General features: G+C 39.8%; 1 protein-coding gene across 3 annotated transcripts in view; it reads right to left on the bottom strand.

Moving 5' to 3' along the window:
* The window catches only part of MLLT3 (MLLT3 super elongation complex subunit), a 117100-nt gene that overhangs the window by 47715 nt on the left and 51224 nt on the right, over positions 1–18161 (bottom strand). For all 3 annotated transcript variants that reach the window (XM_038123607.1, XM_038123610.1, XM_038123609.1), the window contains 2 exons: positions 14393–14475; positions 9476–9619 (listed from right to left, as the gene is read on the bottom strand). In XM_038123607.1, coding sequence (XP_037979535.1) covers positions 9476–9619; positions 14393–14475 — 227 coding nt within the window. The remainder of the gene's footprint in view (positions 1–9475; positions 9620–14392; positions 14476–18161) is intronic.

Genomic DNA, 18161 nt, shown 5'->3' with positions numbered 1-18161 from the left:
GAAAGTACTTCGACCTCTCAAAGAAAGACATTACTATTAGTGCTAAATAACATCCAGTGTGTTTATTTTCTTTGTCAAGATCATCTGTAGAAAGCACCTATACTACCAACACCTTTTTGAATTAATATGCATTTCCATTTTGGCTAAATTTAGGAAAGTGACAACTATACATCCAGTTTAAGTTTACTGGAAGATGTCAGCTGACAGAATTACAGCAATTCATGCAGTGGGTAGCTGCCCTTTGTCCAGGCATTAGTCAGACAGAATCACAGGCTGGCACATGTACTTCTGCCAGCTTTCGGATCAAGTCACTATTTTCACATTGCTTCTACCACACTGGCAACACTGCTTGACTGTGGGAATATCTATGTATATGCCTCTATTAAACCAAGGCTACACCGAAGACAGAAAAGGTGGGAATGAGCATACCACAGCAGGATACTATTGCAGCAAGAATGCAAGCTCACTGATAGCACAGCAATAACTCTCCAGAACAGCTTATATGCACTTTTTAAACTTTTTTCCTCCTTTCTGCATTGCAATTACCCTGCTGTCTTACAGCAGCCTAAAGATACAGCTTGAGAGAGGGGGACTGTAGCCCAAGATTCAGTGAAGCAGGCAGCGAAGGACACCTGCAACCGGCACTTGGCTGGACCCACAATTAATCACTTCAGTGACAAAAACCAGGAACATGACTAATTCTTCTAGGTCTCTTCTAAAGTCAACAGCTAAGGGATCAGCCAGACTGGTGGAATAAGACATTGACTGGTGTCAATGAAGCAAGGTGAGACAACAGCAGTCATTAAACAAGTCAGTTTAAACAGCCATATAACCACACTCTGAATTCACCAATATGCAAAAAACTAGTTACAGTTCTGCTGTTCCCTCAAAGATTTTGCTTGACTTTATTTAACAGAGCAGAGATCTAGCTAATTTCAAAGCTTGCCTTTCATGGGGCAAATGGTGACAGTAATACAGTGTGTAAAAGTAGGGCATTAGTTGGGCTTGTTCACAAATATTTTAAGTGTTTTTAAAAAGTGTGCTTTAAGGTCTCTGGTACTGGATAAGCACCAGGAAGATGGCCAAGGGAGAACAGTTGGTTTCACAATTTAATACCAGGATACAGATAACACAGGAACAGCAGAATAGGCTGTATGGAGAAACATGTCAAGGCAGGTGTTTCTGCACTGGTGTGGCCTCACCTTGAGTCCTGCATGCCGCTGTGGCACCTCAGCACAAGAAGGACATCATCAGACTACTGGAGTACGTACAGAGGAGGGCAACCAGTGGGGCGAAAGGCAGCTGACATCACTTGACTTGTTCAGCTTAGAGAACAGAAGGCTGAGGGATGACTCCACTGCAGCCCACAACTTCCTCGAGGGGGGCTGCTGATCCCTCTCACACAATCTTAACTGCTCTGCTGGTACTGATACCTTGCCTCTAGTTCACCAAAAACTCACTTTGCTATCCTTCAGCTGTTGAGCTTGCATTTAAAACCTTTGTCCACCAGTTTCTTTAAATGAAAAACAACTTTGTCAGGGCAAAGGAAAACCTACTTTTTCCCCAAAATCAGTGCATAGAGGAGATCCACTGATATTCACACTATAGGGTAGGAATAATCAACCTGAAGTGACCAGTATCCATAATATCTGAGCTCTGAGCTGTTGGCATCTTAGAAGCATAGAATGGTTTGGGTTGGAAGAGACATTAAAGACCATCTTGTTCCAATCCCCCTGATGTAGGCAGGGACACATTTCACTACATCAGGTTGCCCAAACTTCCCTTCCAAGGAATGGGGCATCCACAACTTCTCTAGAGAACTTGTTCCAGTGCCTCCCCACCCCCACAGCAAAAAAATTCTTCCTAATATCTAACTCTCTTTCAGTTTGAAACCATTCTCTCTTATCCCAACAATACCTGCCCTTGTACAAAGTTTCTCTCAGGGTATTTCTAAGGACATTCCAATCTGCTACTCAAGACAAATGAATGCTATGCAAAGAAAAACTGCCATGCATTTAATTAAAGTAGTTTCTTGCACTTCTGAAAAAAATGAATGGATCAGAGAACAACTGTGTACTATCAATTACCATAATATAATCAGGAGCCCTCTTCTACTATTCCTCTTCCAGCAATTTGGGAAAAATTATAAAATTACAATACCTAGTGAATAATAATAGCTTGTACTAAACCTACTAACAATTGATTCTGAAGCTTCCTTACAAAAAAGAAAAAACTGACATTTTGGAGACAACATTTATCAACCAATACACGCTTGACAACTTGGAGTACCTGTGTACCCAACAAGAAAAACTCACTTTCAAAACAAAATCTTGCTTTTCATGTTGTTATAACAGGAGGAATGTGGAACAATCTCAAAATGTCCCATGGCCGATCTTTTATTGCTCATTACTACAAATGCACACAATTGCAAGGTGCCGCACCTGGGCCAGGGCAACCTCTAATACCAGTCTAGGCTGTGGGACGAACAGATGGAGATGGAGTGCAGCCCTGCCAAGAAGGACTTGGGAGTGCTGGGGGATGAGAGGCTGGACATGACCCAGCAATGAGCACTCACAGCCCAGAAAGCCAAACATGTCCTGGGCTGCATCCAAAGCAGCGTGGGCAGCAGGGCCAGGGAGGGGATTCTGCTCCGCTCTGCTGAGACCCCACCTGCAGGGCTGCATCCAGCTCTGGGGTCCCAGCACAGGAAGGACATGGAACTGATGGAGAGAGTCCAGAAGAGGGACACCAAAATGGTTAGAGGAATGGAGCACCCTTCCCATGAGGACAGGCTGAAAGAGTTGGGTCTGTTCAGCTTGGAGAAGAGAAGCTCTGGGAAGAGTTTATAGCAGCCTTTCAGTACATAAAGGAGGGCTGCATGGTAACTGGAGGACAGCTTTTTAGCAGGGCCTGTTGCAACAGGACAAGGGATAGTAGTTGTAAATTTAAATAGGGTAAATTTAGACTAGCTATAACAATGAAATTTTTTACAATCAGGGTGGTGAACCACTGCACTGAGATGTAGTGGACGCCCCATCCCTGGGAACACTGAAGGTCAGGTGGATGGGGCTCTGAGCAGCATGATCTAGTTGGAGATGTCCCTGCCCACTGGATAACCTGTAAAGGTTCTTTCCAACTATTCTATGACTGTGCCAACCCTGACACATAGGAGTCACAGATACACCACCACCCATATATATTTACTCAGTCAGGAACTGTGTGAGCTGGCACAGGTCCAGACCAACACAATTTTCTTATTAATACACATTAGAGCTCCTGCAGGTGAGTGAGCCACTATCAAAAACCTGTTGTCTGTCTTCTAGTTTTTCATTTTCCTGAATGAAAGGAAGACATCAATAAAGCTGCAAGAATCAGACCCACACCAAGCCACCTGCTGCTGTTTCATTTACTGAGCTGCTCATCCAAGAACACCTTCGTACAGCATATTCAGAACAGGCAGTGAGCTTTACCACAGTGTGCTGCAGAAAAATTCCAACAGCACTTTCAGTAAAAGCCACAAAATACCTGTTAGAATTCTGGGAAAAATGAACCATTACTACAACATTTCTGCAGCACTCATCATGAATTATACTCATCATGCATCCGTAGCAGACAACTGGACCTCTTTGGCTCTGGGTGGCCACACTGTATATCATTTACAGTGACAAACAGGTTCCTACACATCACTTCTTTCAACATTACAGAGCACATCTGAAATATGGGGGGAAAGTAGAAATTATTTTACATGACCACTGCAACACTAATAGCCAAAGTCATGATAATGAAAAAACAGTATGGAACCCAGCATGAGCTATGCAACATAAGTATGTGGACCTATATTTCGAAATTCCAGATGATAACACACTGCTAAGAAAAAACCTAGCAGTAATACAAGTCCCATTAAGGGTGACGTTCCAAAATATAAATCATTAGCTAAAAAATACAGTCATCCTGAACAACTATTATTTATATTTAAACAAATATTTTAAAAACTTTTAAATTTTACTTTGCTTGAAAGTAAAGTAATATGTAGTTCAAGAAAATTCAATTACTTAAATATAAAAAGCACAAGATTAAAGATAATACCTTCCCTAGAGCAGCATTATACCTACGGCTGGTTCTGGGTAAAAGCCAACTATTCTAACTGATACAGAGGAATTTGCCAGGAAACAGGGAGGATGGAGAAAAGAGGGAAATCCCCACAATTTCATCTTCATTACATGGATTATGAACATAGGTTTTAAAACTGGCACTATGCAGACATCTCAACTGACTGAAAAGTCATTTCTCAAACGTTAAACCATAAAACCACAAAGATATGAAAAAACCTCAAACAACAGAATGCAGTGGGTTTTGGCAAAACCTACATTTTCATCTTGATAATTCTCTCTAAAAATTGCATCCCTCTCAGAGTAAGTCTTTGTATCTCTCACTCATTAACAGATTAACTGTCTTTAAGAAAAGAGCTGTCTTGTTACAGAAGCAGTGCTTTTACATTTCCTAACGAATTTTATAGAAAGCAACAATAAAGGATTCATCTGTTGCTAAATAGAATAATTTACACTCTAAAAGTGACCTATTTCTTGCATCCTCCAAGCATGAAACTTCAAACCATTAAGAGCCCTTTGCATCTGTAATAAAGCAGTGAATTTTACTATGTTTGCCCACAATGTTAACTGATCTCTAAGGGGCAGAGGAAAGTCTTTTCCTTTAAGGAAAGTCAGCTGTTAAATTTTGTCTAGATATTCCTGGATTAAACAACTAATTTTGAGTCTCCTGCCAAAAAGGCAGAAATGTTTAACTTGCAATTAAACTTGCAAAACAATACAAATATTTTTGTTTATGCATTTGCAGCTATAAGAGGGCAGTATCAAAACTGCTATCTTCATGTAGATTGAAAATATTTTCCGTACTTTTTCCTGCAAGAATTGAAATTAAGTTATTTGTAACATCATATTCAAACAAGTGATGCCTGAGCAAATCTTTTCTTCCAATGGCAAAATTTAATTCTAAAATGTCAGGCAGCTATCATCCAGCATATTTGAAATTAATTTATTTTTACTAGCTCACTAAACAGTCTAGGCATAATTTTCAATTTTTTTCTTGCAATTGAAAAACATGCAAGCCAAAAAAGCAATAGAACCAATGCTACTGACAATATATGGAAAATCAAATACATAAATGGAATCAGAATCTATTTGTGTTTTCTGTGGGATTAGGCATTCACAATCTACTTCAAATTTGAAGGTTTTTCTCCATCACTATAATTCCCCAGGGTCAGTTTTCTTCTGAAATCCATATGCAGCAATCCCTGTGCCAACTCTTTTTCCTCAGGGTCTCTCATATATTAAGGCTGAAACTGATCACAAAAGGTGACTGAAAAATCTAGGAAGGAATGACCACATAAGGGTCAATATTTACTGCTGTTTACATGATCAAAACTTTAATCCTACTGTACCTGCTCAGGCATAATTTCATGCTGTGCCTAGAGGATGAGCTGTGTAGGAGACTGCATGCATACAGTGCTTTCACTTCCAATAGCTTGATTACTTGTTTGGTAAGACACAGATCAACTAAAAGTAGTCACCTGTATCCAGGGTATCCTTGGATATTTCAAGCAATAGGTTGCTAATTCATATGGGTATACATGTATACCTGTAGCTACAGATGATGAGGTACTACACTGAGTAAATGGTACAGAAAATTCTCAGTGGCATCATTTGCACAGCAAACCTTTGTAAAAGGAATGTCATTCAGAACATATATATATATACACACAAAGGTATAGAACCTAAACAATGTATGGGTTTGTTGAATCTGTCCAGTGTAATTTTGAAAATTTTTATTTCATTTTTAATTACAAGAATAAGCCAACTAAAAATAGGTGAATGGTGGACACGGATTTGAGCATAACTAAATCTTTTCAAGGGGCTGCGGGAAGTTCAGTGTAAAAAATGTATTTTTGAAGGTGGAAACTTTGCCAATTGGATATAGCCTAAGACAGAACCAAAGGTTTCTATTTTCATTCTTGATTAGAGAATCTCTGAAGCCAAATCAAATCCTTTTTCTAAGGCCTGAAAATGTAACCGCTTCTTGAAAAAGAAATCAGCAAATTGGTAAACTCCAAATAATAAAGACTGACTGCACATTTACACTTCAATTCTGGTGATACCAAATAAAATGCTAAGATACAAATATTCCACAGAGCTAATCTACAGGATTGGTAGGTACTACCCTAAATGTCCTGTTTGCCCAACTCAAGTGCCACAGTGACAAAACTGTGCTACAGTTGAGTTCTGACTTCTTAATTACTTGTGGTATCCCAGTGTTACTCTTACTCTCTCAGAGAGCTACTCGATAGCCAGTCAGACCTTACTGGACATGAAGGATGGAGAAGGGTAACAGAACTTTCTTAGCATGAAACACAGAAGAACAGCAGCTGTAGCAAATAACCTTGACTAGTTCACTTTTGGGAGACCACAAGGTATATGTGTAACAGAAAGGGGGAGTTAGGAGCATCCAAGAGATAATTCAAGGAATCTGCAGCAAAAGACAAACACAAAGGTAAGACTACACTGAATACGGCAGCATGCAGGAACTAGGTGAGCCTACAGTTCTCCCTCCAGAAGGACATATTATTTGTAATATGTGTATGTTTATGCAAATAAGAAATAATCATGTTTTGTTCACATCAGTCAGCCCATGCAAAAACAGAGGAAAAGGAATCAGATCTGGGTTTCAAGGCGCATAGAAATCAAGCAAATTAGACCATTATTTAAAAGGATGTAAGCAAAAAGTCCACCATGTTAAAGGATTTTACTCAATGCTACCACTCAGTGTTTTATATTAATATGGAATCTCATTCATTTTGAAGGACATGAGCTTAATTTTGCCAGACTCCTTGCCTATCAAAATTCAGCAACCTGTTACTGTTGGGGTTTTTTTTCCTTGAATGTAGCCATAAGCTAGAAGTATTAATTGTTTCGACTTATTTTTAAGTGCAAAACCCATGTCATACTTTATTACCCTGTAAAGGCTTTTCTCAGCCTAAAGCATGGAAGTTACAAATGAGTTAATACTCTCTGTAGAACAGACAACAGACTGAACTCACACACTTAGAAGGGAAAGTCAGCTTTTCAGGGTTTCTGCGGGATTCAAAAAAGCCTGTTTCCAGTATTTCATAAACCATAATGGGCTTTTCAACACCAGGAGATGTAAGCCCTTCAGAGAAACTTTTAGGGACAAGACAGACGGAATGCTATTACATTATTACTGCCAAGCTGATCAGAAAAACTCCCATGTCAGAAAGTCCACAGAGAGATGCAGAAACTGATCACTTCATTAGAAGGTATTAATTTCTCAGAAGGAAATTGGAGAAATGGAGAAAAAGAAAAAGCCATGCACCCTGAAGCATCTGGAAGACAAAAAGCAATGAAGCTATGCATTTTAAGAATGACCCTTACTGGTCATTCCGTATATTCAGGGAAAGAATTTGATCAAAACATGCCACATTTTGTTGTTCACAAACAACATTCACAACATTCTTGCTTTTGCTAACTCAAAAAAACTAAAATTAAAAGGCTCAGAAAATTAGCAATAAAAAGGAAGCATCCTATTTTAACCGTTTTAACCATTACTCCTCAACTCCAAATTCTCTGCTGGCATTACTTAAATTTATTACACTTGTGGTTAAAACTTATTGATCTTACCAGTCTGTTGTTAACAAATATTAAAGCAATAGCTCATGAAGTTTCCCAGAATACAATCTCGATGTTTTATTTACAAACACACTAAAAAGCCTCTTGCACCTTATAAATGCAAACAGAAAACACTGTACATGCTTCTATGTCAATGTAACAAACAGTTGTAACAGTTCTGTTCTTCAGGAGGCCAACAGAGTCTTTCAGACTATACGTGCTACATGGTTTTGCTTTATTTTCAAAGATTCTCTTCAGCAGACTGAAGATTCTCACACTAGCCCCTTGTTATCTCCAGCCCAGAACCAACTATTGTCTAAAGGTACCAAAAAGGTTACCCATTTTTGTTATGGCAGGTTAAAATAAAGATAGGCACTGGCATTAACACTTAAAATTTCACAGCATGAAGGCTTTCTCAACATCTCTATCAGTGACTTGATAAAGGAGGCAAAATACACTCATGCAGTCTGCAAATCACAGTCAACTGGGAAGTGGAGCATCTGACACTTCACAGCAAGCAGGGCTTGCAGAAGGGACCCAGGCAGTCGGGAAGGCTAACAGCAGCCTCATGAAATAAAATGAGGACAAATGCCAAACACCAAGAACTGCCTCAGCAAGACAGAGCCCTGCAGGCAGGAGGCTAGGGCTGCAATACAGCTCCAGAGCATGGCCTGGGTGGGCTATGAGCTGAGCCAGGGCCCAGGTAGCAACATAAATGCTTGGTCAGCAGCAATGGCTATCAGTGTCCCAATTCTTGTGAGGTGGTCACAGCCCTGGGAGCCAGGGGAGGGTCAGAACTATATCCTCTGCTTGGTTTCTGTCAGACCCTATCTACAGACTGCCTGCGGTTTGTATCTCTTAACATAAACACCACCAACAAAATGGTGGGAGGTGAAAGGAGGTAACTGAAACCATGGGGCCGGAGACTGCAGTGAGAAGCAACTGAAGGCCTAGGGCTGGCTCAGGTGGAAGGAGGAATGTCTTCAGGGGCATCCAAGGAGGGCTTGAGCTCTTCCATTCTCTCCCATCAGCACGGCACTGATCAGAGAGACCAGAGGAAACACAGGCTCTTCACAGTGGTGTGAGGAAGGAGGCAAGAGGCAGCAGCCCAGCCTGACACATGAGAGACTCAGGCCCATGAAGACAGCTCAGCAGTGGAGCCAAGCCCAGGGATAGTTTCACACCCCAGCAAGGAGGAGTCAAGTCCTGAGCAGACCTCATGGCTGAGCCTCTGATTGTCCCTGACAGAATGACTTACGCTGTCATTGCGTGAAACACAGCAGAACAGTTTCACAGACAAAGTGTAAACCTAAAGGTTTGGCCTTTTGGGCCCTCTCATCCCTCCAAATGGGCAAACTTCCTTTTGGCTTTTTCACATCACTTAATTCTGGCAACACATAAAGAAGTCAGAACATTTTTCTGATTCAGACTGTGCAACATATTACATAGATTTAAGTAGGTTTATTTATAGTTAGAGTTTTGACTTCTTCTACCTTATAACTACTGAATTTATTTCGATTAATATAGAACTATAGAACCTCTTTCAATGAAATTTTATTTTCTTATTATTTCCATCACACTATGATATATTTAAGAATACACGTGCTCATTTGTTCACCCATTCCACTTAAAGACACGTACCAAGCTTGAGTATGAAATTAATCAAAGAAACACTTCACTTAATTTCACTGTTAGGTCAATCTTTCTCATTACCATGCACCAGCAACAAGCAACAACATCTTTATTGTGATGGCTTTTCACATGGGTGCAGGACTCACCCCTCCTGCCTTTAGCAGCTTTCTTCTGAATTCCTCTGTCGGGTTGTTGAATGTGAGCTTTTCACAGCGGAGGTGATTTACAGGTGGGTGGCCTTCAAGGTGCAGGAATAAGTCATAGTCAAATCGAACTTTCTTAGGTTCTTCCTGAGGGTTGAAAATAACCAGATAGAAACATCTAACACCAAAACTAACTAAGTTGAAAACAAAGACTACATAAAGACTGTCAATTAAAATGAAACCATTTTAAACCATTCTCTGTGTTCTGAGACACACACAGAATTTACCAAGTGTCAGCTGAGCTACAGTAAATCAGAGAATCAAAGAAGCTCCCATCAGCCCATGATAACACAAAGTAAAATGCATGAATTTCATTAAATCCTCACGAGGCTTACTTGCCACTGTTAAGTCATGTTTGGCCCAGGCTACAGATAGGTACATAGGCAAGTATCATGGCTCAGCTGACACAAGGTAACTCACTCAAAAACACAATTATATTTCTGAGCCCCAGAGAGTACTGAACGCAGTGTAGTAGGTTTTGAACACAAATTTCTCCACTGCAGCCAAACGATTTCTTCACCAAGTTATAGAAAGGGGGAATTATGAATCTGCTGCAGCCAACTATATTTGATCTCCTACTTACGGGGTCTGCTCATTTCTTAAAGAAACTTCATTGTCTTGAACAAGTGTGGTCAGATAGATTTCAAGTGTTTCACCAGAACTTTCAAGCAATTAAAATTCTCTGCCACTGCAGTGAAAAAATGAAATTGAATGTTCCCTGTACCAATACAGAAAGAGAAAAAAATAAAAGGCAAATTTATCTCAGGAGAAATTACCAGTGCTGTAGTGCCCTGGGAAAGCCTCAGCTGAAAAAGGACAGTGGTTGCATCAAACAGACTTCAGTATCTTCTACCTGGTATTACAAACTAAGTCCATTTTGTGTTATACATTTACACAGTCCCTTCTAGAAGCTATATGTGCACTAAGTGCTTTTTTAAGATGCTATTAAGTAGCCCTTCTTCCAAAGGTCCTGATGTGCAATGGAAGTCACCAAATCAAGCCTTAGGAAAGAATTAAAAAAAAGTCAACTTTAAAAAATGTTTTGGTAAAAAGGGAACCATGAAGGAAGGGAAGGAAGAGATACAGCAAAACCTTAGCACATATCCAATACTGCATGAAATTAAAATGCATGTTCTGTTCAGTGGCAGATGCTTTAGAAATTCACACTAACCATGCTGAATTTGGAGTTAGGATTCCAAGTATGGGAAGACCAGAAAGCACAGAAATCTGAGTTATTTTGAAAGTTAACTCAGAGGTTTCAAACACAGCCAAGAGACATCCTAATCTGTCCCCATCTCTAGACTTAGAGCAGAAACAATAAAAGGAGACCCGAAGTTGCCTGTTTCTGAAGACAAAAGAAAGCAGTTCCCCTAGATTAACTGTTTTCACAGTTCTGACATAGTTCATAGAAATAAATGGCATCATAGAAATAAATGACATTTTTAAAGGCAGCCATGGATGATACTTCTTCTTGTTAGAAATATTAACATGATTTCATGCAGAAAAAAATGGAAGCAATTTATTCCCTGATCTGCTTAGAAAATTGCAATGTTGCTATATGCAATACATTGGTACCAGCAGCTTTGCCATAAAAGCCAAGTTGTAATAATTCATGAATGGTAATTTTCAAGCAATTTTGTGGAAAGTCAGATGAACATAACCAGTGAATAAAAAGCAGACTTACTATACAAATGACCATCAGCACCACTGCACTGCCATTATTTCAAAATGGGGGAGATAGAATGTGCTGCAGTTTATGAGCCTTATCCTATATGAACTGCATTTTCCAGAGTAGGAGTCTTTGACCTAGAAGCATTTTTAAGGACTTTGTTTCAATGACTAACAACCATAGCCTGTTGTTGCTGAATTTGGGAGCACGGGTTGGTTGTAATTTCTGTAGCTCTTTAAAGCTTGGAATTTTTTTCTATCATGGCAAAACACCTATTAAATTTTCCACCAATTTCTGTTTAGTCCTGGGACAGGATCCTCTGTAGTCCAGATAGTTTCCTGCACCCCTCCTTTCTCTATCCATGAGGATATTTTCTGAATCAGAAATTCAGCAGCTGTCTACCTTCAATAAATGATGACTGTATCTCTGTTCTTCCTCCTTCTATCTATATCTTCTCTTTCTGTATTGGAGTACCTGTGAACTGCTTTGGGGGGGAAAGAACACCTGAGCCAGGAGAAAGTAGGAATTTGCCAGCTCAATTTTTGTGCCACTCCTCCTTTGTATTGCACCCACCCCAGGGAAGCGCATGCTGCTGCACCTGTGTGACAAACTGACTGACAGTCCAACTGCTGCTTGTTGAATTACATGACACCAACAAGGGGTGAGGGATGTTTGCAAACTTCCTACTTCCACATGTTGCTTGATGGTAAACCAAGTTGTAATCACTGCTGCCCTCTTGATCTCAGTCTAAGCCACAACTTCTGCTGGGGAACACTGGAGACTTGCAGTCTCCAGTCAGAAAAAGCAGCCACAAGTCTAGTGGAAAACAACAAGAGAAATATTGGGCAGGAAGCTTTCTGTAGAGATGCTCAATGATTGACTCACTGTCTTCTACTTTGTCTGTGGGATGAGCATTCAATAGATGAGTTGAAGAGACTGGGCTGCTTTTCATAAGATTTTCTGAATGAACCAAAACAGTATCCCTAATAGAAAAAGGGCTAAAAAGCATACCAAAAAATTTGATCAACTCACCAAGCCAGTTCTGTTTCATTTCCAACAGCAAACATGATAAATCAAGACCTGCTCTTCACAGATTGATACAGGGAACATGTCAGAATTACCTATTCAAAACCTACAACTTCCAAAGCGCCTGAACAGAATTACCCACAACTCACACCTTAACAGGACTTTCTGTGAAAGATAAAAGAATACTGGAATACACACTCAAAGGCACACATAGTTAACCCCAAAATAAATTTTAAGTGATCAGGGTCCTAGAAAAAGTCTTTTACAACGCATTTCTATTTTCTTTATCTTTTAGTCTTCTACAAAGCATTCAACACAGTAAAGATACAATTTTGACTTGATTAAAATAATAATTTCAAACTGCATCTTGATAATATAAAATAAACACATGGGTATCTTTGAATCATGTTAAGTACCATAACAGCTCCAAGGCATACGACATATAAAGGGAACTTGAACAACTTTGGATATTAAGGTGGTGTGCATTAAACTTAGCAAGATTCTGCTCTTTAATTTCAAAGAAATCCAGTTCTTTTTATCTGTACTAGTTATTAGTAATGCAGACCCTGTTATGTACAATTAAAGAAAGCCTCTGTATTTGCTATTTGAGAGATTCACAGTAAGTGCAGCAATTACTTAGAATGCGAGGTATCACAATAGGATCAGTTTTGCAGAATGGCACTGGATTTGGCTTGAGCCTGGTAATGTTGAATATAATGAGTACTCACATGCAGTCTAAAATAATGTTTCCTAACAGACAAAGGATGCAAGATTTTAAAAGACTGTTTTGAAAGATAAAAAAACCTGAACCAATTATAAATATTTGTAGTACTAAATAGAACAATGTAATACTAAAATAGAACGAGTTCATTGTGTAATCAACATAATCAAGACTGATGTCCTTTCCTCAAGTTTAAGTGGCTCTTTAAGCATTAGTTAAAGTCTGTAAACTTTTTAGCAGGGCTAGTAATTCTTCTCAATAATTATATTGCACTTCTCTTTTTCAATAAGGCAATTTTAATTTTACAGAGTTATCTACTAAATACTGTCCACCAGTAGTCTATATTGGATGCAATATTGTTTAACTTCTCCATCAGTGCTTGGATGAAGGGGCAGGTGCCTCCTCAGCAAGTTCACTGATGACACAGAGCTGGGAGCAGTGGCCGATACCCCAGAGGGCCGTGCTGCCCTTCAGAGGGTGGAGAGAGGGGCAGAGAAGAACTGTCTGAAATTCAACGACGGCAAATGCAGGGTCCTGCACTTGGGGAGGAAGAACCCCGGGCACCAGCACAGGCTGCAGTCTGATCTGCTGGAAAGCAGCTCTGAGGAGAAGAACCTGGGGTTCCTGGTGGACAGCAAGCTCTCCATGAGCCAGCAGTGTGTCCTGGTGGCCAAGAAGGCCAATGGTGTCCTGGGGTGCATTGGGAAGAGCGTTGCTAGCAGGTTCGGGGAGGTGATCCTGCCCCTCTACTCAGCCCTGGTGAGGCACATCTGGAGTGCTGTGTCCAGTTCTGGGCTCCTCAGGACCAGAGAGACACAGAGCTGCTGGAGAGGGCCCAGCACAGGGTGACAAAAATGATGAGGGAACCACTTTTAGAAGTAAAGACTGAAAGAATTTGGTCTACTCAGCCTTGAGAAGAGACGACTGTGAGGGACCTTACTGTTAACAAATATCCAAAAGGAGGGTGTCAGATGATGGATCCAGGCTCTGTTTGGTCATGCCAAGCAAGAGTACAAGAGTCAACAGGCACAAACTGATGCACAAGAAGTTCCACCTGAGCATGAGGAATAGATTCTTTGACGTGCAGTGATCAAGCACTGGAATAGATTGCCCAGAGAGGTCAAAATGTCCCCCCCATTAGGGATATTCAAGAACTGTCTGGACACGAGCCTGTGCCATCTGTTCTGGGATGACCATGTTTGAGCAGGGATGTTGAAACGGATGACCCTCTGTGGTCCCTTCCAACCTGACCCATTCTGTCATTCTGTGAAATACAATTATGCATTTCTATATGTTACAGTAATATTGGGTTGAGGAACAGCATTGATAAAGTTAGTTTTAAATATAATTCTTAACCAAGTTCACAAACTGAAGTTCAAAGTTTAAAAAAACCCGCATTTCAACATGTTTTTTTTTTTCTTATGAAAAACATGAGATTCCATACCTTGTTTTTGAAGTAAACCTCAATCGGTAAAATGAAACCAGCATATCCAGATTCTTCAACTTTATAGGGTGGGTCCTTGCACACTGAAACAGAGAAAAAAACAGTATTTAACAAAAGAAGTAAATTCATAAGCAAACCACATGAGTACATCTGTGACAACAGTTCTACGTGACACTATTAAAAAACTGCACACATGCAGTATGATATATCTCTGCACAACTCAACCTGAATTTTCCAGGCAAATTTTTCTTGCCTGCATAAAACCTCCACTTTATGGATAGGAAATCTATCTCAAATTTGAAAATTTCATTATTGGGAAAGGGAAGACATAACACAGCACTTCATCATATAATGAAGAACATGAGGAAGGTTAACTATGGTATTATGTTTAAATAATACCCAGATTTTCCTTAAAGTATTCAGACTTCTGTAACAATACTGTGCATATTATTAGCCATAATACAATCTTTGCCTTCAAGCTCTCAGTTTAATGCAAAGGCTTTTAGCTACTTTGAGTTCTCACAGTACTGAATAGCAGATCTCTGAAGAAAGTGGCACCTAGCTGTCAACTCCAGTCAGTGACAAAAAGTAGGTTGTTACAGAACTTGGAACAGAAGCCATCTCTGCCTTTTCCTGTTTGATTGCACGGCAGTCTCATTGCCTTGACTCTCAGAACTCAAGTCTATGTAACACATTAGCACAAAGGGAGGCTAAGCTTGAGAAACCATGCATCCAACTGCAGCATCAACTCAGATGCTTTCAAATGCTGCATGTATGACATGCTATATAGGAAAAATCATGTCTATGGAACTACCATCTCACTGAAGGTTTCTCCACACTGTAGGCTGGTAGAATGATGCACTTAATAACGCAAAAGCTTGACTTCCTTAGAAGCATCTCCTCCAGCTCTGTGAACCTAGCTGACTGGAAAAAAATTCAAACTATCAGATGAATCACAGTTTGCTCAGATGTATACTCCTTTCAGAATTGCCTGGTGGTTTATAAAAAGAATGTATTGCAATTAACTGTACGGGGCCTGATTACCAAAATTATTCTTTTTAGCAAAGCACCGCAGATAGGCACTTAAAATTCTTTATCAACCTGAAAACATGACAAGGCCCATCAGACACACCCAGGAACATAAACACTCTTATGTTTCAGTAACTACAGCTTTCTGAGGACATGCAAGCTTGGTTAATCCCCAAGTAAAAAAACACAGCAGAATTTTCTACCAGTACCTTGCCATTCTCCTTATTTGCTTAGCACCAAACTCCTCAAGGGTTAGGGAGATCACAAGTCCTTGCTCACTGACTGCAGTTGGCTATCACTACCTCATTCACTACGTGAAGTTAACAAAAAGGGAAAAGGAGAGAAAAAGAGCAAGAACAATCTCTTTTACACACAGTTCTGCAACACTGTTCTCTTGAAGCTACAGAAGTTAATTTGTTTCTCCTGGCAGGAAAAAAAAAACAAACAAAAAACCAGAGGAGCTATAGTTTCTAAAGTGGGATTTGAAGGGTTTTGGAAAAAAGAACTACAATGATTGGTCAAATCTAAGAGATGGTTTCAGACCAAGGTCTTCAGTTGGAAACTGGAAGAACCTCCCAGAAGCAGTATTTGACTTTATATTGGCACATCTTCTCCTAAGACAACTTGCCAGCATTTGAAAAATGTAAATATAATAGTCCTAATAAAGCACAGAGGTTACAGTAACATCTATTGGCAATTTTTCAGTCAGTGATAAAGGAGCGCTCCTGTTCCTCCTCTGCCTTCAGTAAACAACTTGAGGAGAAAGCCTTCACAATATTTTTTGAATGGTCACACACAGAAGATTGAAATCCACTTATACAAAAATGGGGAAAGATTATACAATCAGATAGAAATGCAGAGGCTTTAGAAACAGTGATTTCAGGCTACATATTTGTGATGTCACAAACATCATATCAACTTCCTGAGCACTTAATTGGTGCAGAAAACCTCATTAGCATAACTATTTTTCATTGCCTCCTTCATTAAGCTCTTCCTGCAGATTTACACAGCTGTTTGCCAAGCTGAACAGTACCTTATCAAAGTCTCATGGTTCTTCAAAGAGTCTGTCTTTGATAAAGCCTGGATAATGGGCTACACAACAATCGCCTGGAATCTACTTTTGGGTGTCTTCCCAAACTGAAAGATGGGCTTTTAACACAAGGAAAATTCTAGTCCTATGAATGAAACCTTCCTGAAGAGAAACAGAAGTGACTGAGCAAAGCTCAGTGCTATTGTGTATGTGCAGACTGCACCTATTACATTTTTCTCGCATTTTTTGCGGAAGCCATCACTGACAGAACATACTGACAGAAATGGCATTTCTAGGCACTCTGAAACAGCACTCCGTGGGCTAAGCTCTTTTTGTCTTATTGAACTGTCAGAAGGAGTAACCAGACTGCAGTGACATGTGGTTTAGTCAAGCCAACAGGAAATCATCCTAGCAGGGTATGCTGAGCAGAGAAAAGAGAAGTGGCAAGAGTTAAGTAAACCGCAGAAAAGGAAGTAAGAAAACAAACAAAAAAAACCAAAACTGCTCAGGAGAAGAGAAAAGGGGGAAAAAATCCCAAACCTGTAGTGAAAAAGGTAAAGAGAAGCAAATTACAAATGTAGATCAACAAACTCAACCAACAATAGAAATTATGAAGGAGTGACTTTGAAAAAGGAAGCACCCTAACAGATTTCCCAAAGCTTGCTAGGAAAAAAATGACTATGCTAGAATAGGTACATAAGCAGAAAACACTATTTTATTACAAAAAATCTTCTTCCTGATCCAGAGGGACAGAGGCATTTCACCTCTGACTGCTCCTTTCCTTTAAAGTGGCACCTAAAAATCCATTTCAAGTGCCAGACCAACTGTTTTGAACACCATTTAACACTAAGACTTAATTATTATGGTCAGATTTCTTTCTCCTAAGGAAAAAGCTTGTATGAACACAATTTTATCCCTCTCTGCTATATCTTTTGTCTAGGTGGTCCAAACTCAAGGCAGTCTCTACAGCAATTAAAGCCCTGAAGGTTCCCACAGACTCCACTAAAAACTGGTGTCTGATAAGGCAGTGGCAGGGAACATCACTGAGATGCAGGAAGAAGCAGGCAACAGCATACAGAGTAACAGAACAATTATAACAGGCTTTCCTGTCACAAGAGTTGTAGGTCCAGGAGAAGATAAGTAAAAAATAAAAGTAAAATGATACATATTTCTTTACCTACACTGGCCACGGAATAAAATGTGTGGGGTTTGTTGCCTGTGTAAGGCAAAATAAGGAGCTTAGCTCAGTTGATCAGAGCATGGTGGGAATTACACCAACATTGTGCATTCAATCCCTGTACAGGCCACTTAAATGTAGAACTCAATGATCCTTGTGGATCCCTTCCAACATAGAATATTCTGTGAGTTCATGGTAATGACCTGTTATTATATGTTTGTCAGAACAATCTCTTCTCCCATAAACAAAAATTTTAGTCCTAATGTATTTGCAAATACATTTGCTAAACAGATTGATCAATTAAAACTATTTTAGGTGCAATTTTGAAATAAAAATAGGACCTCATGCAACATAATCATAATGCTGAAGTCTGTCCCTTATGTTCACCACGTTTCATTGTACTGTGGGGTGAACATTGCAGTAACAGGCAGTAAAACTTGGTATGTTTAAGGCCACAGGATGGAAATTAGATCAAACAGGTCTCTAATTACAGCTAAATCTGTTGTGTAGGAGCAACAGGAGCTTGAACACAG

Source organism: Motacilla alba, chromosome Z (assembly GCF_015832195.1).
Source record: "Motacilla alba alba isolate MOTALB_02 chromosome Z, Motacilla_alba_V1.0_pri, whole genome shotgun sequence".
Classification (NCBI taxonomy): domain Eukaryota; kingdom Metazoa; phylum Chordata; class Aves; order Passeriformes; family Motacillidae; genus Motacilla; species Motacilla alba.
Note: the sequence above shows the minus strand (reverse complement) of the source record. Positions and strands in the feature narration are given on the sequence as shown.